Source organism: Ambystoma mexicanum, chromosome 7p, assembly GCF_040938575.1.
Source record: "Ambystoma mexicanum isolate Mex_15411 chromosome 7p, UKY_AmexF1_1, whole genome shotgun sequence".
In the NCBI taxonomy this organism is placed as follows: domain Eukaryota; kingdom Metazoa; phylum Chordata; class Amphibia; order Caudata; family Ambystomatidae; genus Ambystoma; species Ambystoma mexicanum.
This window is the reverse complement of record NC_090939.1, coordinates 646,229,058-646,253,423: the sequence shown is the minus strand read 5'-3', so window position 1 is coordinate 646,253,423 and position 24,366 is coordinate 646,229,058. Positions and strand designations below refer to the sequence as shown.

Genomic DNA, 24,366 nt, shown 5'->3' with positions numbered 1-24,366 from the left:
CAGGTGAGCAAGTGGTGGTAGTTTGAAGATGGAAGATTCAAGACCAAAGCCAGGCTGCTACTTACAGGTAAGCGCTGAATAATGGTGTTCTTCTTCTACCAGATACAGGATTCAGCATGTGGCAGGATGCAAGAAACACTGGAGATCAGAACTGGACACGGTGAGCGTTACGCTGCTAACTGCAGAATAACGCAAAGCATGTGCTGCTGTTTGGGTGTGGCTTATATAGCCCAGGTAAAGTAGTTCCAGGTAAAGTAGTTCCAGGTAAAGTAGTCCCAGGCCCGGCCACACCCGAAACACTAGACAGCATAGCTCAGTTCTTTGGAACTGAGCTATGTGAGTGCCTCCATGTTAACTGAAGTCCCAATCCAAATGTTGTCCTTCACATAACAGTATGATCCTGGCGCCAAAAGCGCCAGGACTGGCTCCAAGAGAGTCCCTGATGGTGTTTTGTGGCCCTTGAGGCCACAATGGAAGCCAGTAACCTGGCCCCAGCCGAAAGGCTGGTTTGGCCATGATGACCAGGGACATGAATCATGACAGTAACCCTGTGGGTAACTACACAACCCTTGTCCTCTTGGTATTAGTTAACCCACCTTTTGGTATAGGCCTGTACTACACAAGTTGGGAGTGTGACTGAGCATCCAGGCTTATCTCAAGAGGGGTAAATGTGAAGTGTAGAGCTGTAGCAATGAAATCCACAAATACAAATAGCCAAGTAACACTTACTCAAGATTTTTGTTATAAATATTTATTTATTTAACAGTAGTTTTTAAATAAGCATTCTTCAAAAAGGGCAATATATGTAACAATACAATATACTTTAAAATACTTTTCCAGAATCAACACAAAGCTAGTAGATACTCTTTAGAGATGCTTCTTACACACTTCCTACACCCTGAGGTGACTTCACTAACTAGGAAAGTAGTTGCATTTATATATTACTAGTACACATTGTAGATTCTGAGGTATCGCAGAAAGGAAAGGTTAAGGGAAGGAAAAAGGTTAAAACAGGTTCTCAGGGCATGTGAGCACTTTACATCTTCCAATGAAGTCTAGATAAAAACCTTTCCAACAGAGGCATTGCTGGGGGGAGGGGTGAGGGGGCTGTAGCTCCTGGTCTTTTGGTTGTAGCCCCGGATAGAATCTCAGGTGCTACAACCAAAAGGCTAGCTAGCCCCCAGGCCCGACAGTTCCAACATTAGCGTAGCCCCAGGTCTTTTTCAGACCTAGCAACACCCCTGCTTTCCAAGCAGTATTAGTTTAAAACCAATGTATCACCTATGAAGGACACACTAAGTACCAACGTTAAATGGACTAGAAGAGTCTGCAGGGAGTCAGGACAACCAAAGTCAATGGGAACACAGTCTATGGAGCTGAGGCACTTCTTAGATAGTAAAAGTCTTGCACAAAGTCAGAGTTTGTTGAAGAAAAATCACTGTAGGGTCACAAGCTGTTACACTTGTGAAGGGTAGGGCTGAAGTCAACTCTAGCAAAGCAGCTACTGCAAGTCTCAACTGAGAGGAGCGAGCTACAGACACTGAGGTAAGTACCCCAAGTCCGAACAGTACCTTTGGTTAGAAGAAGAGTGGTCCAGCTGGCTTCTGTCTGGTTGCAGCAATGCAAATCCTAGGATCCTGGGCCTCAGTCGTGGGGACAAGAGAGAGGACGTCTGGGGACTCCTGCGGCAGCAATATGGAGGTCGTCGGCAGCTATGGCTCTTTTTGGATCAGCAACACTTTGTGGTTTCAGCGCTCAGTAAACAGCATCACCGTGGAACTTGGACACCGGTTGGACTTCCTTCACTCCTTGAGTCCTACACTCTGGTGAGGGGACTTGAGCTCTGGTCGTCCTGCTTCTGGAGGGTGCTGGGGAGACTCCTGGAGCTTCTGGCTGGATTACAGACGTTGCACTCCACTACGGATTTCTCGACCCATGGCACTTGGCTCCTGCAGCAGCGAAGAAGTACAGCCAGTCGGGGAAGGTGGTCCAGTGGAGTTCGCCTCGGGGTTAGTTGGTCCCACTAACTCAAGGGAAGAAGTTGTCCCTTCCAGAGCTTCTTTTGACAATTATAAAAGCACAGCACAGCAGCAGGGATCCACCGGGCAATTCAAAGGTCCAGGAGGATGCAGCAAGCTTTGTTTACGGTTTCTTCATTGGGTTGTTCTTCCCAGTGGTCGACTTTGCCTCTAGTGCCAAAACCCTTGCCTTTTAAGCAGGTTTCTCCCATTCATACACAGCTTAGCTGTCACTCAAACAGCAGGGTGGCTGTCCTGAAAGCCAGCCAATCAGGACTGGGTGCATTCAGGTTTCCCTAGAGACGAAGGACAGGGGAGTTTCAGGCACCTCCCTCACTTCTGCCCTTCCAGACACACTGGAGCGAGAGGCGGGTTTCAGTACTGAAGCCCGCCAAAGGCAAAATGAACAAAGGGCTTAAACCTAGCTTGGTGCGCAGAGTAAAACCCAAGACCGACCTCACAAACAGAAAATGGCGAAAAAGGAAGACCAGGGCCATTTTGACAAAATGGTCACCCACGGGTGCTATATTGCAGCTGAGGATTCAGCCTGCGGTAGAAACGCACAATGGTAGGAAAGGTAAACCACTGCCACCAGTCATTTAAAGTAGTGAGGGTAACATACAATGTTTTACATGAGTAGGTATGATAAGGGGCTACTAGGTAACCCCCCAGCATGCCACATAAAATGGTGTGTGCTGGACCTACAAAGAGAAAAGGTAGGTTAAGCCAATTTCAGTTTACTATTCTTGGTAACAGTAGTTCACACAAGAAAAGGTATGTAAACCTTAAGAGAAATCTAAAGGATTTCTCTGTGACACTGCACTGAAGGTGCAGTGTGTCACCGTAGAAAAAGTAGATGCCTATGGAGTTTGTCAGACTCCAAAAACAAAGGAAACAAAATCCAAATCAGATAAAAATACATGAAAGAATGAGAAAATGGTCTCACTCACTCCAGGGTTAAAATGAAGTCCTAAGTCCAGCAAAAGAGCTGGGGGTCTCTAAGGTTGAAGGGAATTAGCACAGAAATGAGACTTCTCAACCTGCATTTTACAGCAAGGGACGGTCTGGCTGTCGAATCAGGCCAGCCAGCCCCCCATTGGAAGTTATTTCCTTTCTTGCAAGCAGGAAGACAAACGGCTGCAGAGTTTTGGACTCCTCCCTCGCTTCCTGCCTTCTCAGACACTCTGGAGCCTGGGCGGGGCATACAAAGGATTCCCGCCGAACACAACACTTCCACTGAGGTCGTTCCTGCCTAGAATGGCAGAGGAAGACCTCAGAAGCAGCAAGCACACAAGAAGTGGCAAAAAAAGAAGGAGCCCACCATTTTTGCAAAATGGTGCCCTTCTATGCATTACCAGGGCTGAATTACGGCCTGCGAGTAATAAAGACAAAAAGTCATAAAGGTAAAACCACTGCCACCACCCATTTATGTAAACTCGCAACTGTAACAAAAATGTTACCATGTAAGTAAGAAAGGGGATCCATTGTATCGCCCAGCACTCTACAAAAGGTGGGGTGGTCTGGTTCACTTACACAAAATGTATAGGGAATGAAAATCCCTCTTTACTACCTGGGAACAGTATTTCAGCTGAGTACATGAAAGAGAAATTAACAGGACAGCCCAATGGGGCAACCCAGCCTAAGCCCATAAGTTGTAGAAAACTACAACTACAACCATACACTATGGAGAGACATATAAAGGTCACCCCTGAAAAGAGTAAAAGACTGGGTGAGAGGGGAAACGAGTCCCCTCCACCTAGGGACAAGGTAAATGAGTTACCAAATCAAGCAAAATGTTATGGAGTTGACACAGGTCAGTAAGATTTATCATAAATATGAAAATCTTACCTTACAGGGATCGTGGGCGTCAGCCCTAACATCTGCAGGGCCACAGGTTGCAGACCCCTCCAGCAGATTTTGGAGAATGCAGTTTTTCTATTTCAGATTGCAGTAAATGATTTCTTCCCGATTCGTTTTTTTTTTTAAATTAACAGTCAAGGTGATGCAGTGTTGAAAAATCAAGGTAAGTGTTCTACCTTACATACCTTTGAGTTGCTGTCCACAATTCCAAGAGCTGAACTTTTTCTTGATTTCACCTAACATGTAAATCAGAATATCAATTGCTTGCTTAAGATGCTCCTCGCTGTCCCAACCTCCAACAACAGTGTGCCAATTTTTATCAACCTAGAAGTTCGGGAACACATTATGAATACATTTATGTGAGAATTAAAAAAATGTAGTACAATTGCAATTAAGACTCATTTCACCAAATTCCATGGCTTTCCACAAATGTAATAGACAATTATAGGATGGAAATTACAATGTCCTTCACTTTACAGCCTTTATTAGTGAAAAAACTATCACAATATAAGGCACGCTGGCTGCAAATCCCTCGCCACCACCCTGCACTCGAGAGCAGAACTTGAATACAATACAAACACTTCATAGCAGTGATTTCTTTAGGCAACATGTGTTTAATGTTCATCTAACTGGAATGAACATGATGGTCCAGGTGTCAGCTCAGGCCCTCACTTCTCATTAGTGTAGGAGCGTGATATCAAGGACCTCAGTCTCATGGGCGGTGAAGAAAGGGCACCAATTCCATATGACTGCCTTCAGTCATTCGATACAACTGGATCACCAACACTTTGTGACAAATTACAGAGTGAAATAGAGGCCTTTTCCACGCCAGGAGGCCAGGCAACAGTTTGTTCTTCGTGGTATTCGCTAATGGTAGGTACTCCTTACTGCCAAAGTGAATATAACCAGGGCTCAAAAGGCGCACTTGTCACTAGCAAATGGTGAGTGGTAATAAACTCTTAGTAAGAAATGTGGTGCCATTTGTAGATGACCATGAGGGGGAAAGTGGGACGATTGAGGGGGCAAGTGACCATGTCCGGCTAGTGGCTTCAAACTAGTAGCCAACAGACCCCTTTAAATCTTATTGTGGTACCCGGCTGTAGTAATTAAATGCCTCACTAGACCTCACCCCGAAATGGCTTGAGGTTTAGCAACTTCACTGGATAAACATGGAACCTCCTACCCTTCAGTCTCACCCTTGCTTAAAGCTCTGCCTTTAGTTTCATGCAGGAAATTCATGGGAGCCGGGTGCAATAGATGGGAGTATGTAAGAGCTCTGTTAGTTGTGCACATTAAAGAGATCGAACAGTTCTGGCCAATTCGTCTTCCCTGGATATAAACTCGCTGCCAAGCTCAGGCTTTCATCTTTTCTGGTAAATCAACCTTCCACTTTTTCATAACCAACACTTAAATACACCATGCTCGCCACCTGTGCAACACGACAAATGCCTAGCAGTGGTACCAAATACAAGGACATAAAAACGGAGGTGTACTTAAGAAGAAGAGACCGCCGGAGCAAGCAACAGAGATTATGTAGGGAGAAAGAGCACTGCTTTGCCAAGGTCTGAGGCAAAGCAGGAGAGGGCATGAAGGGAAGAAAACATCTGGGAGCTTGTGTGTTGAAGGGGAAAGTAAAATCAAAAGGATGGGCAGGGTTTTCCTCAATTCCTGCCTCCATCTAATCTGGAAATATCACACAAAAGCCTCTGAGCCCTGGAGGGCAGGTTAAGGTCACAGGACACTATGGAAGGCTAGGAATAGCCCACTGTGAAAAGCCAGAGAGAATGGGGATGAGGCTGTAAATTGCCACTCACTCTACCACAGTGCAGGTTGGACCCATGGGTTCCACGCCCTTCAGAGGTCTGCAGAGCTTCAGTGCTCAGTCACTAGTCTTGAACGGTTTTTAACAGAGTAACAGAATGGAAAGTAGTGTTTTTGTAGACACCTCCCAATGCTGTGGTGGTGGCTTCGTAGTTGCCAGTGGCCAATGCTAGTGCTGGTTTGCCAACACAAAGTGAATCACTGATACGTTATACAGTGCCACATTTAGTTGTGTGGGACCTGTGCATTACAACAAATGATTTTACATTAGGTATGCAGGAATAAGACTGACATTTCTGGGTCTTTTAAGGGCGTACCTACCAGCCCCACTAGGGTATTACTCGGTATAGTGGCTGGTGAAGACACCTTTGAATCAAATTAAAGATCGCAAAGTTACGCAAGCTTAGAGGGACTTTCCAAATTTTCGCAGAGTTGGTGTACTGAAAAAGATCAGTTTAGGGCAAGGATTACCGGCCACCTGTGAAAACTGATGCATTTGTGCCAGCATGCCATTTATGCTGGTGTCAATGCATTGAATTCCTATGGAAACGGCCTGTTTTTAGTACCTGTCCAAAGCATTTAACGAATTCCTAATGTTCATTAACAATCTCAGCAACGTCTGGGATGCCCCTCTCCCGCTGGCACCATAGGTTATAGCCATTCATGTCCCACGTGTTCCCCTTATCTAAATGAGGGAATTGGAACCCTCAGTGAGTAAAATGGGTTATGGAAGGAATAGCTGAAAAGAACAGGAGGCATGGAAAGATATCCATCAGTAACCTTCCTAGGTCAGATGTGGACTGGAAGCAAAGAAACATGTGCCTTCAAGACAGTGCCCCACTGATCAGGCTATCAATACTAAAACAGAGGCTATTGGAAAGCATCTAGAGAGACTTCGTGGTGGGCAGGATACAAGTCGAGAAGTGCACAGGTCCAGTACAGCACGGCACAGGCAAGCCATTCGACAGGGCTAAATGAACAGTGGCCAACAGAACATGCCCAGGTCACATACATGGAGAGCCAGTATTAGGGCCGAAACAGGAGGCAGGCCAAGCACTGGATCTCCAAGGCAGAATCAGCATGCAGGTCAAGATGAGACAAGTGGGTCTTGATAGAGGAGGAGCACTAAAGCAAAAAAGGCACAGAAACTGGAAACGACCTTTCTGTGCAAGAAACAGGAGCATCTGAGGTGTGTATGCGTGGCATTATCGGCTGCGTGGGATTGTGATATCAGTGGTGCGCAGAGGCGTTGCTGGGGAGTTCTGGGGGGGGCTATAGCCCCGGGTCTTTTGGTTGTAGCCCCAGATAGAAGCTCAGGTGCTACAACCAAAATGCTAGCTAGCCCCGGGTCCAGCCAGTCGCGACATTAGCTTAGCCCCTGATCTTTTCCAGGCCTAGCAACACCCTGGTGCGATTAGAAGTTTGAAGCTGAAAGTGAGTGCAGAGTTATGAGGTCAGTTGACATGTACAACACAACAGCTTACCCAGCAGTCTGGGAAATTAAATGCAACTTAATTCTCGCACATTCACAGCAAATGACAGGATGACAAGAGTGCCCTATAATGGATGCCAGACACGGTGAAGGGGTTTTAGGTTGCCATTTTCATCGTTGCATTCTGGACAGTTGGGAAGCCTGGTCCTGGGTAACAGAGGGCTGGAGTTGTATGCCAATTTATGAGAGCATGCTTCTTCAATAGATGGGTATTAAAGGAAGGGAATGTCACAATGAAATAGTAGGTTATTAAATTGGATATTAGAATTCAATAAAAACACACAATTACCTCTGGTTCTCCGGGCAAGTCCCTGGTCGAGAGACTAAAACAATAGTACACAAAGGCTCCTTGAAACTCAAGGAGGGACCCGGGCACTCTTGTAGGAAAACATCCTTTTACTACTTCAATTACTTTTCAATAATATTCTCACTAAACAACATGTCATACGAGAACGTTATATAGTGTTCAAAAACATGAATTAAAAATTCCCTGAACATGAAACAAACGAAGTCCGTATAAATGTTGTTTAGCACCCTACATAAATCATGAACAGATGTTGCTCCCTAGAGCTTCAATTCTAAAAAGATTGACAGAAACCATGATTCAAGATAAGATTAATAGACATCTGTCTAGTAGGTCTTGAAACAACTTCTCTTTACTTCACTGCGCGTTTCGGAAAAAGACTCCTTCCTCAGGTGATCATGTACTGTTTTCCTGTACCAACAAAAAGAGTAGTGTAACTATGTTTACATGGCCTACTTTAATAATTTGTAGACTTCTTCCTAGTAGTCCTCTTATGAAGCCAAGAGGAATGGGTGGGAGAATCTACTGGGTCACCAATATCCTCCTCCGATTGCTGAGCGGATGAGATTTACCTCCCCCCAAGATTGTGGGATCTAGTATAGCCGGCAAGACCTGCCTGGACTTTGTCCCTGAAGAGGCCCCAAAGGCTCTGGCTTCAATGTGCTTGTGCAGGACACATAGGTTCTATGTGGAGTCAGAGCTGTTGGTCCATAGAATGGTATTGGCACATCTGGCGAAGCTGAGGAGCCATTTGAGGGTGTAAAAAAGGCAAGGCTGAACATGTCAAATACACTTTTTACAGAACAAAGTAGGGAACCAAACCTAATCAATGCGCTAAATGCTAGGTGATATTGAGTCAAAGTGTCGCATAGAACCAAGAATGTGGAATGCTTCCCTAGCCTCCCATACAGTAAACACAATGAAAAGAAAGAAGTAGGTTCCTGATGCGCTGAACCCAAATTATGAGAAGTGGTGTTCTTTAACAATGATAAGAAAAACAGAATATTGGTTTTGATCACTATGATCTTTATTAATTGCAGATCACTAAGATTCTTCATATCACATGAGCCACCCCTTTTTTCAAGCCTTGAGGTCTTCTTCAGGGCTCTAAAATCATCTAATAAAAATCACCATTCCAACATACATTTATGGCTTGACATAATGAATACCAAGGTGATGTTAGTAAACAGATGCGACCATAATAGAACCAAAACAATCAATATACATAAAATCAAATAAATTAGGATTCATAAGAAAGATGTGTCTCACATATAAAGTCAAACAAGACCACACAAATCATAAATGGAATGAAGTATATTTGAATGAATGGAGAAAAAAACTATTTTTTTTATATAAATACCAAAGAGAAAGACAAAGAACAGTAGATAACGAAAAACAAATGTTATAATTTGAAGTAGTCAATTGCATCAAATTTAATGTCTCGAAGAACGTAAATGAACGGTGCCACACGTGGGCACAACTACCATAACCGTGCTGGGCCCGGGCGTCACACATAGCATAAAGCACCCTGTGTTAATATGTGCAGTTGGAACCAATGCATGACTGCTAAGACCAGAACCACCAGTAGGTTTTACTGCAAACCTAAATGGACTTTTAACATGCACTGGCGTGCTGTTTTAAGTAGCAGCCCACCTAAGGAGTTTCCACCTTATACTCTTGTGGATTACTTCCAATTCAAATGAATTTAATTCAAAATACATGTTGAAAAAAATTAAAGTGCCGCAAAGCAATCTTGCACTAACACCATAAAATGGATGAACTAGTGCAGTTGAGAGAACACGCTAGTGATGCGTCTCCACAACAATGTGCAGGATAATAAAATTCAAATACTAATAACTAATACCTTTTCATGCAAGTAATGCTGGTCTACCGGGGCTACAATAATAAAATGTAACAGATTAATTATCTAAATAAATTAGCAACACGTGATACGGCTGGAGCCAAATCAAATGGAATGAAATAATAACTTACTGAAAACGCTAAGTAGTCTTTTCACACATTTTGCTTAATAATCTTCTCAAAACTTCAAATCTGTGATACATTACATACAATACATTGCATGGTAATGCAATTCACTTGTCAAGAGCCCTTAGACTCATACAATATTCACATGGTTCAAAGAGAGACAAAGCGCATGATAACGACGCGTGTCTGCTACCCTTGGAAAACAATTTTATAGTTACTGTCAGATACTATGCCTAGACCTATCGCAAATCCACTTAACATACCATTTGCCCACTTGGAGTAAAGCCTTAACCTATGAATGGAGAAGCTGGTCTCCAAAATAATAACTTAAAATAATCACGAGCCAGCTGTGTCATGCTTCTAATATACAGACTGTGCGTCCACGTCAGATCCAGCGGGTCGAGAATAAACATAAATGATGCACTGAATTCAAATCTACATCTATTAAACTTGAACACTAGCACCATTTTGGTTGCTCAAAGCAAACATTGTGCTTATGGCAATACATGAAACCAATGAAAACATTTCCTGGTGAACAAATTGAGTAATAACCACTGCACACATAGGCTGAAGACATAATTGTATGAAATAAAAAAACATCTGTAACTGAGATAATTATTAGGTGTTTCGTGTACATTATTACCTTTATATTATGATCAAATCAATGTATAAAGCACTGTGCAGATTGGGTTATAGTTATACTATATTTGATTCATGTTAAAGATGAGCCATTGAACCATGTGCCCCAATGTATTGGGTGGGTCACTAGATACAAATATATTGTGTATACTGCTAAATACATTAACAATGAATCTCATAACAAATTAGATGTTTCCAATTCGTCATTCAAGCACAAAGCAACAAAATGCCCCTTTAAAACTTAGTTAATGAAGGATATTCGGGTGGGCCTGCAAGAATTCACCCGGGACCTATCACAATATGCATGCTCCACCACGCTCAGACCAAAAATATACTGAACTGGCAATTGTTGCAAAGAAATCTACCATTACAACTGATTGAATCATCATGATCTATGTCCACACACTTCAGCGTTGCCAATTTTATTGACCGTACAGTCTTGCTATCAGTGTTGTGATCCTCTAAAAAGTCATTTAATTCAGTGTCCCTATTCAGTCCATCTCTGATCGCTTTCAATTCAAAGATGTCTCTTTCCCCCTTTCTTCTCATTGTCAATTCTTTGTTATCACATCTTAAGTTCCGCTCAAATCTCTGGATCCCTGCAAATCGAATATTCTTCAAATCCTCTCCATTATGTTTATTAAACCAGTGCTGTGCCCGGGGGCAATAAGTATTCTGAGTTCTTATCGCGTACAGATGTTCACAGATTCTCCATCTCAATTCAAGTTTAACCAAATGTACATATTTTTCATGCACCACATTTAAAGAAACCTGATGGTCTACTCAGCCAAGACTTTCGAGTGGTCCAAGTCTGAATGTCCATGTAACTTGGACTGATTTAGTGTCCTGTTGTTTGGGCTGAAGTTAGCACTAGCATTAAAACATTCCAGTGTCTTTTTGGTATCCTAAAAACGTCTTTATTGTGAGCTGAAAATTGAGTGATAAATCTCACACATTCTTAATCTACTGTTGTGTTCTTAGTTTTGGGTATGAAAAGTGCTTTTCTCTCACTGTCCCTAGCTATTTTAGCAGCATCTGAAATATAGTTTTCATTGTAACACCTCTGTTTGAATTTGGGGGTGACAAGGTTGACTTCTTGTTCAAAAGTTTAATTTCTGCTGCAATTCATTCTTGCTCTCAACATCTCCCCTTTAGGAATATTTTTAATAACATAGTGCTTATGTCCACAAGTTGCATGTAAGACTGTGTTTACCTCTGTAGGTTTGCAGCATGTATTCCTCTATTCTGTTATTGATTATCCTGATTTCTAGATCTAAAAACATTATCCTTTCAGCATTTTGAGTACAAGTCAATTCTATGTGAAATTGATTATTGTTCAATTTGTTAGAGAATGATTCCAAATGAACTGTGTCGCCTTTCCATGTGACAAAAATGTGATCTATAAACCTTTTCCAAAGTTTCACCTGGCTTTCGCTTTTATCTGAACTGGGTGCCAAAGCATGCACAATCTCAAGTTGCCCCATAGAGAGATTTGCTAATGTAAGGGCACACTTGTCTCCCATGGCAACTCCTATGGTCTGATTATAGATTCTCCATTGAAAATAAAGTTGTTGTTAGAGTAAACATCTCTATGAGCATCTCTCAGAAATGGTAATGTGATGATGATCTCTGTTTTAACCAAAACTGAACTTTAACAAGTGCTAAGTCATGCCCAATGGAAGTGTACAATGCTTCAACATAATATGTCACTAATAAGGAGTCCTGTTGCCATTGAACACAACTCAAAATGTCCAATATATGCATTGAATCCCTGGTATATGAATCGAATTTGTAGACAAAATGTCTTAGATGTGTGTCAATGAACTTGGACATAGATTCAGTTACCCAACCAATCCCTGACATGATGGGTCTCATCTCTGGGATTGTCTCAAACCTTTTGTGGACCTTTGGTAGAAAGTATATTGTAGGTAATTTGTTAGCCGAGTTAATCAAGAAATCCTATTCATCATCATCATCATCATCTAGTAGTCCATAATTGTGCCATTTGAGGACCAACATATGTGCTCTCTGAATAGTGTTGCTGGTGGGATCTGAGTTCAACTTTTGATAACAACCTGGACTGTTCAAATTATTAATAGCAGCTTGAATTAAAGTTTGTTGATTCATAGCAAAAATATTCCCACCTTTGTCCGCTTTCTTGATAATGGGGGATTTATTATCCATAATCTCTTTAATGCCCTTGTCTCATCTATATTTAAGCTATCTGTGAATGGTTTAGAAACATTTTTCTTATGAATCCTGATCTATTTGATTTTATATATATTGATTGTTTTGGTTCTAGTGCGGTCACATCTGTTTACTAACATCTCCTTGGCATTCAATATGGAAAACCGTAAATGTAGGTTGGGAATGGTGATTTGTATTAGATTATTTTAGAGCCCTGAAGAAGAGCTCAAAGCTCGAAACACGTGCCGTCTCATGCGATATGATGAATATTAGTGATCTGCAATAAATAAAGATCAACACCATTATCCTGTTTTTCTTATCATTATTAAACAACACCACTTTGCATAATTTGGGTTGAACACATGAGGAACCTAGTGCCTTCTGAAGTAGCTGAGGACTTCATACAGCCCAACACATGATTACAATCTGAACATGGCCCAGTATGATTTTTTTATTTGGGGCGGACCCTTTTTACAAGAATTGGTGCAAATTACTTGACAAAGGTTTTAAGCAGGCCAGACATGATGTGGCTTGCCAAGATCTAGTGTGGCACAGAACTTAAGCCAATTAGTTAGGAGCAGACAAATAAGTATGTGATGCCAAGGGCATATGGTATGATGGGGTTCACCGGATGACTTGAGAAGTACCATGACCAGAAGGATTCTAAAGCATTTAATGTAATATGAGATCAAAGGGTTGGCAAGACAACATTTGTCCTACAGTTAAAAGTTAATAAATGTGGAGACTGGAAGGCTCAAGGTTTCTACAATGGTGCACATGGTGTGAATCTTAGCACAATTAGGAGGTTCTGCATGAATCGTCCGTTAGGCCTAGTGCCTTCAGGTCATTTGAGGATTACTGGAATGATATCCCTAAACAGTTTGTTGGGTAAAGAAGAAGCCTAGCCCTGTCAGTCATTTTTCTAATATTCCCAGCCCTGGATTGGTATAGAACAAAAATGAAGTGTAATGCCTATTGACTGTACAATTCCCAAAGTATACATAGGTTACATGTATTGTCGGTTTAAAATTGAATAATATCAGGATTAAGGTTTTTTTTTATCATCTTTGCTTTCCTACTCTTTACTTAAATGTGCAAGGATGTTAGTAATCTTTTTGTACAAAATAAAACTCCTGGGTTTCACCCATTAAATGAGCCCATCTCTGAGCAATGTGCTTCCCACCTTGGTAGCTACTGGGGAAGTGTTGCACTGCTAGGTGCAACCTAGCCACCTCATTTTGGGACAAAGTCCCGAGAGCCAGTATCATCCAATCTGGTTTGGCAGTTAAACATGGGTATGTGTTTTATCAAGATGGGACAGTGCAAGATCTTCTGGCAAATCCTTGTATTGGCTGCTTGCTTTGGAGGTGGTGGGAGAAGATTGGAGCTGAAGTAGTGAACTTTGGCCCAGCAGTGAAGATTAGGATGGTATTGATAGGCCCAACATTGCTGTGTGCAGGGTGGTCTGTGTGTAGTGTAAAGTGGTAGGAATGGGGAGTGTCCGCTGGGAAGAAGGAGAGGGTTGGGATAGATAACTGTTGGGTCTTATGACCATAGTATATTTAATGGTTAGATTTCCAGTCTGATGTTGGTCTGAAGGGGTGGGGGGAGAGGGGTAGAGTTAGCCACGCTGTTCTTCGGGAAGCTGATTGCTTATCATTGGAATTTGTATTGGAAGAGCGGGGTAGACAAACCAAACTGAATTTAATCAGAGTGAGCTCTTGTGCACATTGGTCTGGCATGTGTTGGTGAGACTAACCAGAAAGGGAACTGCCTTGGTCGAGTCACACTTGCAAGGATGATTTTGGTCATTCTTTGTGGAAGGTAGTTTTGGAACAAGGTCTGAGATTGCTTCTGGCGAGGATTTAGCTCTAGGAGGAAACAATGATGCTTAAGGGCTGTAGCCATACATAGGATCCCAGCCTGAGAAGGAATATGCAAAGCATGTAAATCCATACAACACCCAATGCTGGAGAATTGGGTTTCTTAATTTTAGAAAAGAATTACCTGCATCAGTCCCCATGCGTTGCCGTGATCTCCCCATCCATTGATGAGCCCGGTTCCTGCACGAGTCTCACGGGAAATGATGCCAGCAATCAATGCAGGATCCATGCCTTTCTCCCGGGAAACCTTGTTAATTCGGCTTTTGTATTTGTCCATTTCCTTCAAGTCTGTCTGTGCCATAGTTTGTGAAGCTTTAACACCTGCATCATTGGAAAAGACAAACATTGAAAAGTGCACTTGAAAAATGATGTATGAAACGTATGCCTTTAAAGCAGATACATTCCCAAATGTTTAAGTGTTTGGACACATTATTCATTACATGCAACACATTGGGGAAATATTGTGGCTCTGTTCAAAATGCAATTTCTGAGCAGTAGGAACTGCTTCTCAGTGTTTACATATGTGTCTGCTTTTCTAATTGAGTGGCCCTTTAGATCAAGCGGCCATGCAGAACTGAATTCTTTGTATACTTCTTCCTGAAGCCAAAAGGGGTTTTAATGGGAGAATCAGTGATCTTTTCTTTCTATGTAAAAGTGATGTCCAGCTCTGTGTGCATTTTTCTTTGTTGCTCATTTATCATGTGACCACCATCTGATGACGAAGTCTCTGGGAGTGTTGGTTTGCAGCAAATAAAGGTTGATAAACAGGAGTACGCGTGGATCCTTTAATGGTATGTATAGCTAGTGTTTGGAGATGGTTTCTACTCATTGGGAATAGTTTGGAAACTTGAAGAAAGCAAGTGTGAAGGGGCAACAACTCAAGTGAAGCTTTCCTGGCTAGATGCAAGCAAAACCATCCTTAAAGTTTATAGTTCTACTGATGACCCATCCATTTCACACAGGAATTGGTGAGGAAATGCTGCAAGCAGCTTGATGCATTCGGCAAGGAACACCATGGACATGGGAATACCTACGTAATCTGAATTCTCCAATCTTAATCACCAAATACATCTTCCTCATACTAGTGCTTGCATTCATGGAGCGAAAGCACGCACACATTTTTTCTTCTTCAGAGTGAGAAAAAATGTGTTAATAAGCAATGAGTCATATCACCGAATCAAGTCTAGCCTCCTACACTGCCTGGCGTAATGGACTCCTCAGTGGGGTCAGTCCAGTCGAGTTCAGGCTTCCCACCCATGTTGGCCCTATAAGAAACTCCAGTCTTTGTAGGAGTTCACGGGTCAGGAAATATCAGATACCTGAGATCTGGGATGAGAACCTTAGGAGGCTTGAGACCAACAGGTTTTGAATGAAGGAAAGCCCTCAGGAACAAACTGCTGGCATGGCTGCGCTAGAAGAAAGGACCCCGAATCATAAGAACGTCTGACCTAAAGGTTGTTCTAAGGATCCGTGAAGATGAGTGGTGTTCCCAGCTCAATAGAGACTGTGTCTTGGTGGGCTGTAGTATTAGCAACTTGCCACACTTCTTGAGCATCTGCAAAGACTTTCCTCATGGATCCTCCAAACTGAAATTAATAGTTGACTTGGTAGAGGACTCATATTAATGTGTTGAATGTCCAGCAGAGGTTTTTTGCTTTCTAACCCTTTGTTCATTTTATTGTGGATGGTTTTTCCTTGTAATGGACTCGTTACAGCGTAGCCTGGAAACGTTGTAGTGTGTATTTTCTGTATGTTATGTTTGTTGTCTTATTGCTGGGTGTTTTCTTATTTATTGTTGTGTTTGGTGTTCTTGTTATTTGTATTATTGTATATGTTATTATATGCCGTGAGTATTGTATTGGTTTGTTATTTTTGTTAGCGCCCTGATGCCTGCGGGCTAGTTTGCCGCTATATAAAAAATAAAACTAATTTCTCTGCCAACCAAACCTCTTCTCAAAGAAAGCCCCTCTCCTGTGGGACGATCCTTAAAATCCAGCATTTCCCAGCTTCCCTCCTGTATAGAGCCCATTAATAGCTAGCCTTGAATCACAGATCTTCTGCCAGTGGAAGGAAGAGGTTTAAGCACTAGGGCAAGGAAGAGAGAATAATGAATAACTGGTAAGTATTTGAAGTGTTAACGGCTTTATCGTCCTTATCCCAGAGCAATGCAGGCTCCATTCTGCCCAAACTAGGACATCAGAGTGAGATGGCTAGCTTCCACGGGTGACATTGTTTGACTCCATATATTGTAAAGGAAAAGATGATTAACTTCAAGGACGTGTGGAAGTTTTGTAAATGTCAAGTGGAACCTCTATGGTACCAAGTTAGAGGAGGAAATTAATCTGGGTTTTTCCAGTTTATCACAGAAGCAATGACAAAGCTTTAAGCCAAAAGCAAATACTATTTTTGTTGTTTAAGGAATGAAAGGCACCAACTCTAGATATGGCCACTTCTCCTGCTTAACAGCTATCAAAATAATTAATCCCTTGCCTTGCACATGGGACTGAGGTATGTCTGATTAGGAATCAAAATAGGCTAACTTGCATTGAAGGCCTAATTTAGAAAAAACATATTAAATTTGACATTTTTAAGGCAGACTGGTAGTTTGCCATGAATTAGAAATGCTTTGGTTAAAAGCAAGACTTGTAGACAATAAACTGATGGTATGCGCCTATCAGGTAAGATTTTCATATGTATGATACATCTTCCTGACCCGTGTCAACCTCGGAAGCTTTTGCTTGGACTTGGTAATTATTTTACACTGTCCCCAGGTGAGTGGGAATCTTTTCCCCTCTCACCTAGTCTTTTACTCTTTTTATGAGTTACCTTTTTATGTCTCTCCATAGTGTATGGTTGGAGTTATAGTTTCCTATGACTTTTGGGCTTAGGCTGGGTTGGCTGTTTTGGCACCCTTGTACATTTTTCTTTCATGTACTTGGGTGAAATACTGATCCCAAGCAATAAAGAGGGATTTGCATCCCCTTTACATTTTGTATAAGTGAGCCAGCACACCCCACCTTATTTGGAGTACTGGGGGGATACTATGCATCCCCTTTCTTACTTACCTGGTAACATTTTCATTACAATTGCGAGTTTACATGAATGGCTGGTGGCAGTGGTTTTACCTTTATGACGGTACTGCACAGAAGGAATACCATTTTTGCTAGAAAGGTGGGCTCCTTTTTTGCCATTTCGTGTGTGCTTGCTGTTTCTGAGTTTTTCCCCTTTCATTCTAGGTGAAAACAGCATAAGTGAAAGTTTTGTCCTTGGCAGAAATCCTTTGGATAACCCGCCCAGGCTCCAGAGCGTCTGAGAAGACAGGACGCGAGGGAGGAGTCCAAAACTCTACAGCCCTTTGTCTTTCACCTTGCCTGAAAGGAAGAAACTCCCAGTGGGGGGCTGGCTGTCCTGATTGGACAGCCAGACCACCCCTAGCTGTAAACTGTAGGGAGAGTTTGCAGAAGTTGTGCTGTAGTTCCTGTTAAATACTCCGAACCTGGAAGCTACTGACAAGTCGACCACTGGAGCCGAAACTGACGAGGAAGATGAATAAAGATGGCTGTTGCTATTTCCAGCAACCGGAGAGCCTGCTGTGTAACCAGGGACTGCTGTTAACCTTCCTTCCAAGCAACCTGCGGACCCTGAAAAGGACGACACCGAACCAGAGTCTGGTAAGACCCACTGAACTCAAGAAGACCTGGACCATTTTGAGACATCCCTTGGCATGCTACAACCTTGTAGGGCTGCAATACCCCCAATGCCCTGGGACCTTGAGCCATTACGTGGTGCATGGTCTTCTGAAGTCCGAATCATGCTGAAACTTTGGTGGCATCCTGCTGGACCTACAGTGACTTGATTTGAATCGTTGAAACCCCCTCACCGGGGTGCTGGACCAGATTAGCGACAAGGATCCGACCAGCGATATTCAGTCTTCTCCTGGACCCTGAAAAGGGTGCCAAAACCACATAACTGCATCCAGTTGCAAATCAGCTCTTGCCTGGAGTCTTCCCCATTGACCCCTGCTGCAAACTCCCTTCCAGTGTCCTGTCTTTGGTCTTCAGGACAAGGAATTCATCAATAAGGTTTTTGGCTGCAGATCCTAAAGACGTTCAGCTGCAAACTCCTCTTCTGTGCTGAGGTACTGTGTTGGCTGGGGTATTACTTACCTTAAGCCTTTTGTGATTCCTGTGAGGCATTGGGGCTGATTCATGTGATTGGGAGTTCCCTCATCCAGTTCCCCGAGGTCTAATGCTGGACTCCCTCTCGGTGTCTTCTCTGAAGTCCCTGGAACCTTTTTCCATTCTAAAGTAAAATACTTACTTGTTTGAACAGCTTTCCTCAGGAACTCTGACTTTTCCTACACCTGTGCCTATCCTGACCTGTCTGTTGGCCGCTAGAGAATAGTGACCCCCTCCTGCCACTGAGAACACTCATGCTCCAAGAATAGGGTTTGAGCCTTTTGTCTAGAAAATGTAACACGTGCTTAAAGGTTACTTACTTGTGAAAGGTTGATAACTGCCCTTCTGAAATTTGAGCAGTTGCAAAGGTTCTTACTAGCCTTTGAATGTGTTTTGCCATCCTGAAAAGTATATATACGTTTTTTTTATTCACCTGTGAATTGCCCCTCCTTCCCAAAAGTAATGCTGTTGGCTTCACCTATTTCTTTCAGAATATAAGTGTATACGTTTGCCAACTGGGTCTTGCTTCCCCCAACCTGCTGTATAGCCTGTTTAGAATAAATCTGCCTTGGGTTTTACTTATCTCGAATAGCTGTGTGCAATTCTTAATAGGTTTATTGTGTATTCTTTTAGGATGGCTGCCTTGTGCCATCCTAAAAGAATTTAGAGAGTTATTGCTTAACTTAGTCTGTGTTGCACTGATCTGAAAAGCAACTGTAATAGTTCATTACAACATTAGGTCTTACTCACCTGGTATAACTAAGGGTTATCCTGAATGTAGTTATAGGTTTATACTGTTCCATGAATGAATTTGTGTTCCACTATTCAGAAATGCATCCTGCTAACAGGGTTGGTTTGCTAAGTCATTTCTTAACTGAGTGTCACTGCATGACTGACAGGGTTTACTACCCTTGAATTACTGAAAGTAATCTAAAAATAACATGTGGTTTTACTTCCCCTGAAGAGGTGTGTTCTATTCCAAATATGTATAATTAGGACTAACTTACCCAGAATTACGGTTAGTTACTCTGAACAAGGTTTATGCTTTGGTATATGTACCTTCAGCAGTGTGTTGTGTTTTCATACTGTTATGTATGATTCTTTGTACCTTCCTACAGCCCTCTCTCCCTCCTAAGATAAACTTGGCTGCACTGTCTACGCTACCCCATACTCCAGTGGTACAGCCTTATACTAACAGTAGAGGTATGTACTGTCTCGGTTGTATGGTTTTGTATGGTTTTACTAAGCCCTTAGTTGGACACTAGAAATACTGTCCTAACAGGGCCAAAAGTGAGTTCCTAGAAATATTCCTTGTACATTGATTAGAATCGGATCTCATACAGTAATCCTTGAAAAGGTTATTTTGGCCTTTTTAGATCAATGTGAAACAACACTTTCTTTTCTGGGGTTGCTAACAAGACAGGCTAGCCATCGAATTTCTCTCATTTAAAAAAGCTTTGGGATGCCGACTGGCGTTTGGCTAATAGGCACACATTCGGAAACATGCGCATTATGAAGAGTCTGCACAGATAAATAAGGAATGGGACATTTGACCTAAACACGTATGTTAGTTCCAGATGAACATGTTTTAATGATGTACCTAGGTTAGAAGTTGTGTGGTGCACAGAAGGAATTTAACCTTTTTTAAGTCACCTCGGTAAGTTATTAGAACTATAGATTTTAAAACATCGAATCCTGAACTGTTGCAAAAAAAAAAATATATATATATATACGATCCAAGCAGTAACACTTAAGAAAGTGTGTGCATAATCCTTCATTTACAGACACTTTTTGGAAATGGATGATGTCTAGTGAACAGGTTACCTTAGTCTTTGCACGGATTGGATTTAGACCCTAAATTACCTGAATTATTGGGGGAAGTGTACTTCGATTCTGATCAATGGAAATGCATTTTTGTTACAAAGACTCTATATTGAGTGAATTCTATTACAACTGTTTTCGGGGATATTCGTTTTTTCTCGCCTGCCCTCTCATTTTTACTGCATTTTAAATTATAAAAGGTATATATTAAAATCAAACAGAATACACTGCTAAGCCCCTGGATTTAGGATTCCAGTTCACCCAGGAGGAACATTGAAGAGAAAAGGAACGGATGGGAGAAGAAATACGGAAGGGAGAAGAAACGAGGTAAGGACTGAATTGGTGGGTTCCCTTGGGTTTATGCCATCGGTATCTGAATGCAGCTTTTCCTGTTCATTGTGTACGACCAATTGCCACCATCATGCCCTGGGGGTATCTGCACAGAGATTCCAAGCACCTTACAGGAGGGTCCCCAACTGCAGAGGATTTTGTCTTGCAATATAGGCCTTGCCTTGAGGCCCAAGCAGTGTATTTGAAGAGAAAGAATCTTGGTGTGAAAGCAAAAGGAGGTACAATTGAGAGGAAGTGAACCTGTTCGGCAAACTGTGCTTTGTCATAGAAGATGAGACTGTGTGTATGGGATTTATAAAGCGCAAACCTAGCTGGGAAGCCACTGAGCCCTATACAAAGGGGACACACCCCTAGGTATTACAAGTGAGTGCTGGGGTAGTATGGGAGCTGGTATAGACCAGTGGCTGCAAAGGGGACCTCTAGCACGTTTAATTCTCTGAGGTATAGTCAATGCACACATCCAGTGCCCTCAACACCCCAGATTCCTTTTCAATACACACCCTGAGTAAATATAAGTTATAGGTTTCCCACAACACTACAATCCATAGACCCCACATTTATCATCAAAGCCTGCTTCATAGCAGTGCACAGTGCCAACCTGAAGGCTGTGTACGTATCTCACCCAAGCGAAGGTGACGTGTGCCTTGGCTGCCACGCAAATAAGTCTGGACCTGGACGTTGCTCCATCTAGGTTCAAATCTATAATTGTGTAATAGCCACCCTCCATAATTGTATAACGATTGATGAATTACTAAATTATCTAGAATCTTTTGAAAGAACAATCAACATAGGGGGTTAATAGATGTTCACTAAACTCACTAGAGCCCCACGGTTCTACCTGGCTGAAACATGTTTGGGGACGCTTGTGGTCTCGTGCAGAAGAGATGTGACCTAGCAGTTCTGGCTGGACTGTCCCTTTTGGGGTGGGACCAAGCTTGATTTGCATATGGTCTTTCCCCTTCTGTATTGGCTTGGCAGGCGAAGAACGGTGATCTAGAGGGTTGCCCAGAACAATGCCAGAGGTTAAGATTCATTCTAAACCTTCCAGCCATCACCTCTTTGTTTTTGCTTTGTCACCCGGAGTGGGACGGGTATGCCCAGACGTGGATCCTGTTCCTGCTGGGCCTAGAGACCCAAGCTACTCGTCAATAATGAGGCCCAACAAGGCTGAAACATGTTTGGGATGCTTGTGGTTTCGTGTAGAAGGGATGTGACCTAGCAGTTCGGGCTGGACTGCCCCTTTTGAGGTTGGACCAAGCCTGATTTGCAAATGTTCTTTCCCCTTCTGGATCAGCTTGGCAGGTGAAGAACAATGGTCTGGAGGGTTTCCAAGAGCAATGCCAGAGGTTAACATTCATTCTAAACCTTTCCGGGCATCACCTTTTTGTTTTTGCACTAAACTGACACAACAATGTTAAATGGTTCTGTAGCATACAAGAAGTCCCATATTCTGCTTACAAACCTATCCAAAGAATGTGTTCCATCCCTTCAAAGTGACCAAAACAACCCTCTGCAGCCAATTATTGATGAAGAGGCACTTAATTAGTAGGAGGTGCTTGCAAAGCTCAAAGGAATATCCTGGGGCAATATCTTGGAGCTGGGATTCCCTTCGCAATCCGCTGGATGGCTCTCCTGGGATAAGAGCTGAGGTATCTAGTCTTAGATTCCTAAATGATGAGAGACTACGTGTATTGCCTGCCAAGGCAATTCCCTAGGGCCCCAGAAGGAGGATACAGTGGGCATACATTATGTATCCTAAACCAGGAAGACGATGGCTCTACAAGCTCGTTATTGCGAATCCACAGATTGTTAATAAGGAAAGAGCACTAATTGTTTGTACAAACTATAAATACATATCTAGACAGGCCACATGATATTGATACAAACATTAATAAGGCTTACCGTGATAGGGTAACCTGTCGTAGGATGAAGTCAGCTTTGAAGCACCAGAGGTGTCAATCCTCATAATATCACAGCGGGCGGCTGATGAACAAACGGAATAAGTATTTGGTGAAATATGTGTCAAAGATCATTCTTTTACTGCAAGATCAGTTACATCTTCCATCATTTTTAGCATTTTCTAAATAGGATAGCGTTGATGGCCTATTGAACGTGTGGAAGGCCACGGTCCTATGAAACTGCACATCTCCTCGGCAAACTGCATAATGAACATACGGGTTAAGGCTTTGACCTGAGAAAGAAACATTTGGTCAAATAAGTTTGTGCAGCCAAATCTCTACGGAGAGGTTTTGATCAGAGTGAAAACACCGGATTAGGAAACTGAACCTAGTGCCCAATGAACGTCCCTGGACATTTGTGCAACCTTTTGTAATGGTAATTCATAATACAATGCATAGCACCATGCAAGGGAGATGTGAAACTTAAGTTCACAATGAATTCCCAGGATACCCTTTTCTACATAAAGAACCAGAAAATAGATCATATTGGATCCCAGTTACCAGGTGCAGACGAATGTTGGTGATCTGCTGCATCCCACGGGTGGGGGGAGCCAAAGTGTACAAGCACGAGTATTGTGCCATTACCCAGAGGTCAGGGGGTGTTCTGCAAGAACCTGAATGCACCCGGCTTACTTTATCTTAATGACTTTTGCAAGAGTTTCATTGTGTGAACCCTGAAAAACCCAACTAATCAGTACTGTAGGGCCATATGTTTGGAGGGGATGGGGGTGGGGGGGCAGGTGAACGCTGCTGATTTCTCTGCAGCGGTATTGAAATGGACTGGCTCTTGCCAGCTGCAGCTGGCACTGATTTGCTGCTCCAACAACTCTAAATGTACCATGGCTTAGGGAAGCCTTCAAAAGTGCTAATAAATAACGAAACGTATTTCTGATAGTGTGGCCCACGCGGTCCCGCTCCGCTTTGAATCCCTTTTTCCTGTCTGCAGAAAAGTGTGTGTCTGGTGCCTTCCTGTGCCCTCGCTCGCTGTGCCATTGGCACAACAGCTAGTTTTGGCTTATAGCTAGAAGTCGAAACTATGGTATTAGGTTACAGCTAGGGGGAAATGACGTGTGAGAAGGGACACATCTTGTCGGGGTTTGGTCATTTCCTTACCCATTGACCGCCCCTGGCCATGCACGTGCCCCTGAAATAAGGAATGGGTGGGAACCACTATTTAAATCAGGTTCATGAAGGGTAAAAGCGACTTCCAGGCGTCCTCCAAGAAACCCGATCAGCACCCACCCTATCGGGAATTATATCTACAAAAAGAAAGTCTAGTGAATCTTCACCAGGACTGAGGACGCCTTATGCTAGCCCCCATTGCCATTTCCACCCACTACCTGCCCATTCCCGCCAAAACACATTCTACTGGGTCCCCTTTGAGCTGCTTCTCTTAAGCAGTAACATCAAACGTTGGTCTGCCAGTGTCATTTCCAAGCAGTCTGAAAGTGCCATTGGTGTGATAAAAAACTGCTAACCAAGTGTCTTCCTCCACATGATTTATATCCGTTCCTTTTCATCGAAGTCCTCTTAAAAACGAACATTGACTAAGCCAAAAGGTTTGGGTTGTACATAGATATTAGATGGGCATTTGCAGGCACTGCCATCATATGCCCAGGTAACGTACAAACACTGTTTTTCATCTGTCGACGTCTTATGGCCAGGTAGTACAATTACGGCAATACCTACACAAACGGCACAAGTGTTGGATTTGCCAATGCTGCTTTCTATTATTATTGCTGCACTATCACTACCTGTTCACTATATGCACTCACTCATCCAACCATTTCAAGCATATCCTTTGATTCATCTGTCATGCAACCACATTCAACCACACATCCATCCATGCATATTAACCACTCATATTG

The 24,366-nt window shown here is 42.7% G+C and overlaps 1 protein-coding gene across 1 annotated transcript in view; it reads right to left on the bottom strand.

The window, feature by feature from the left end:
- The window catches only part of LOC138526218 (lysozyme g-like), a 113,931-nt gene that overhangs the window by 39,443 nt on the left and 50,122 nt on the right, over positions 1-24,366 (bottom strand). The window contains exons 2-4 of the mRNA XM_069636685.1: positions 22,443-22,523; positions 14,315-14,511; positions 4,064-4,202 (exon numbers count right to left, since the gene is read on the bottom strand). Coding sequence (XP_069492786.1) covers positions 4,064-4,202; positions 14,315-14,511; positions 22,443-22,523 — 417 coding nt within the window. The remainder of the gene's footprint in view (positions 1-4,063; positions 4,203-14,314; positions 14,512-22,442; positions 22,524-24,366) is intronic.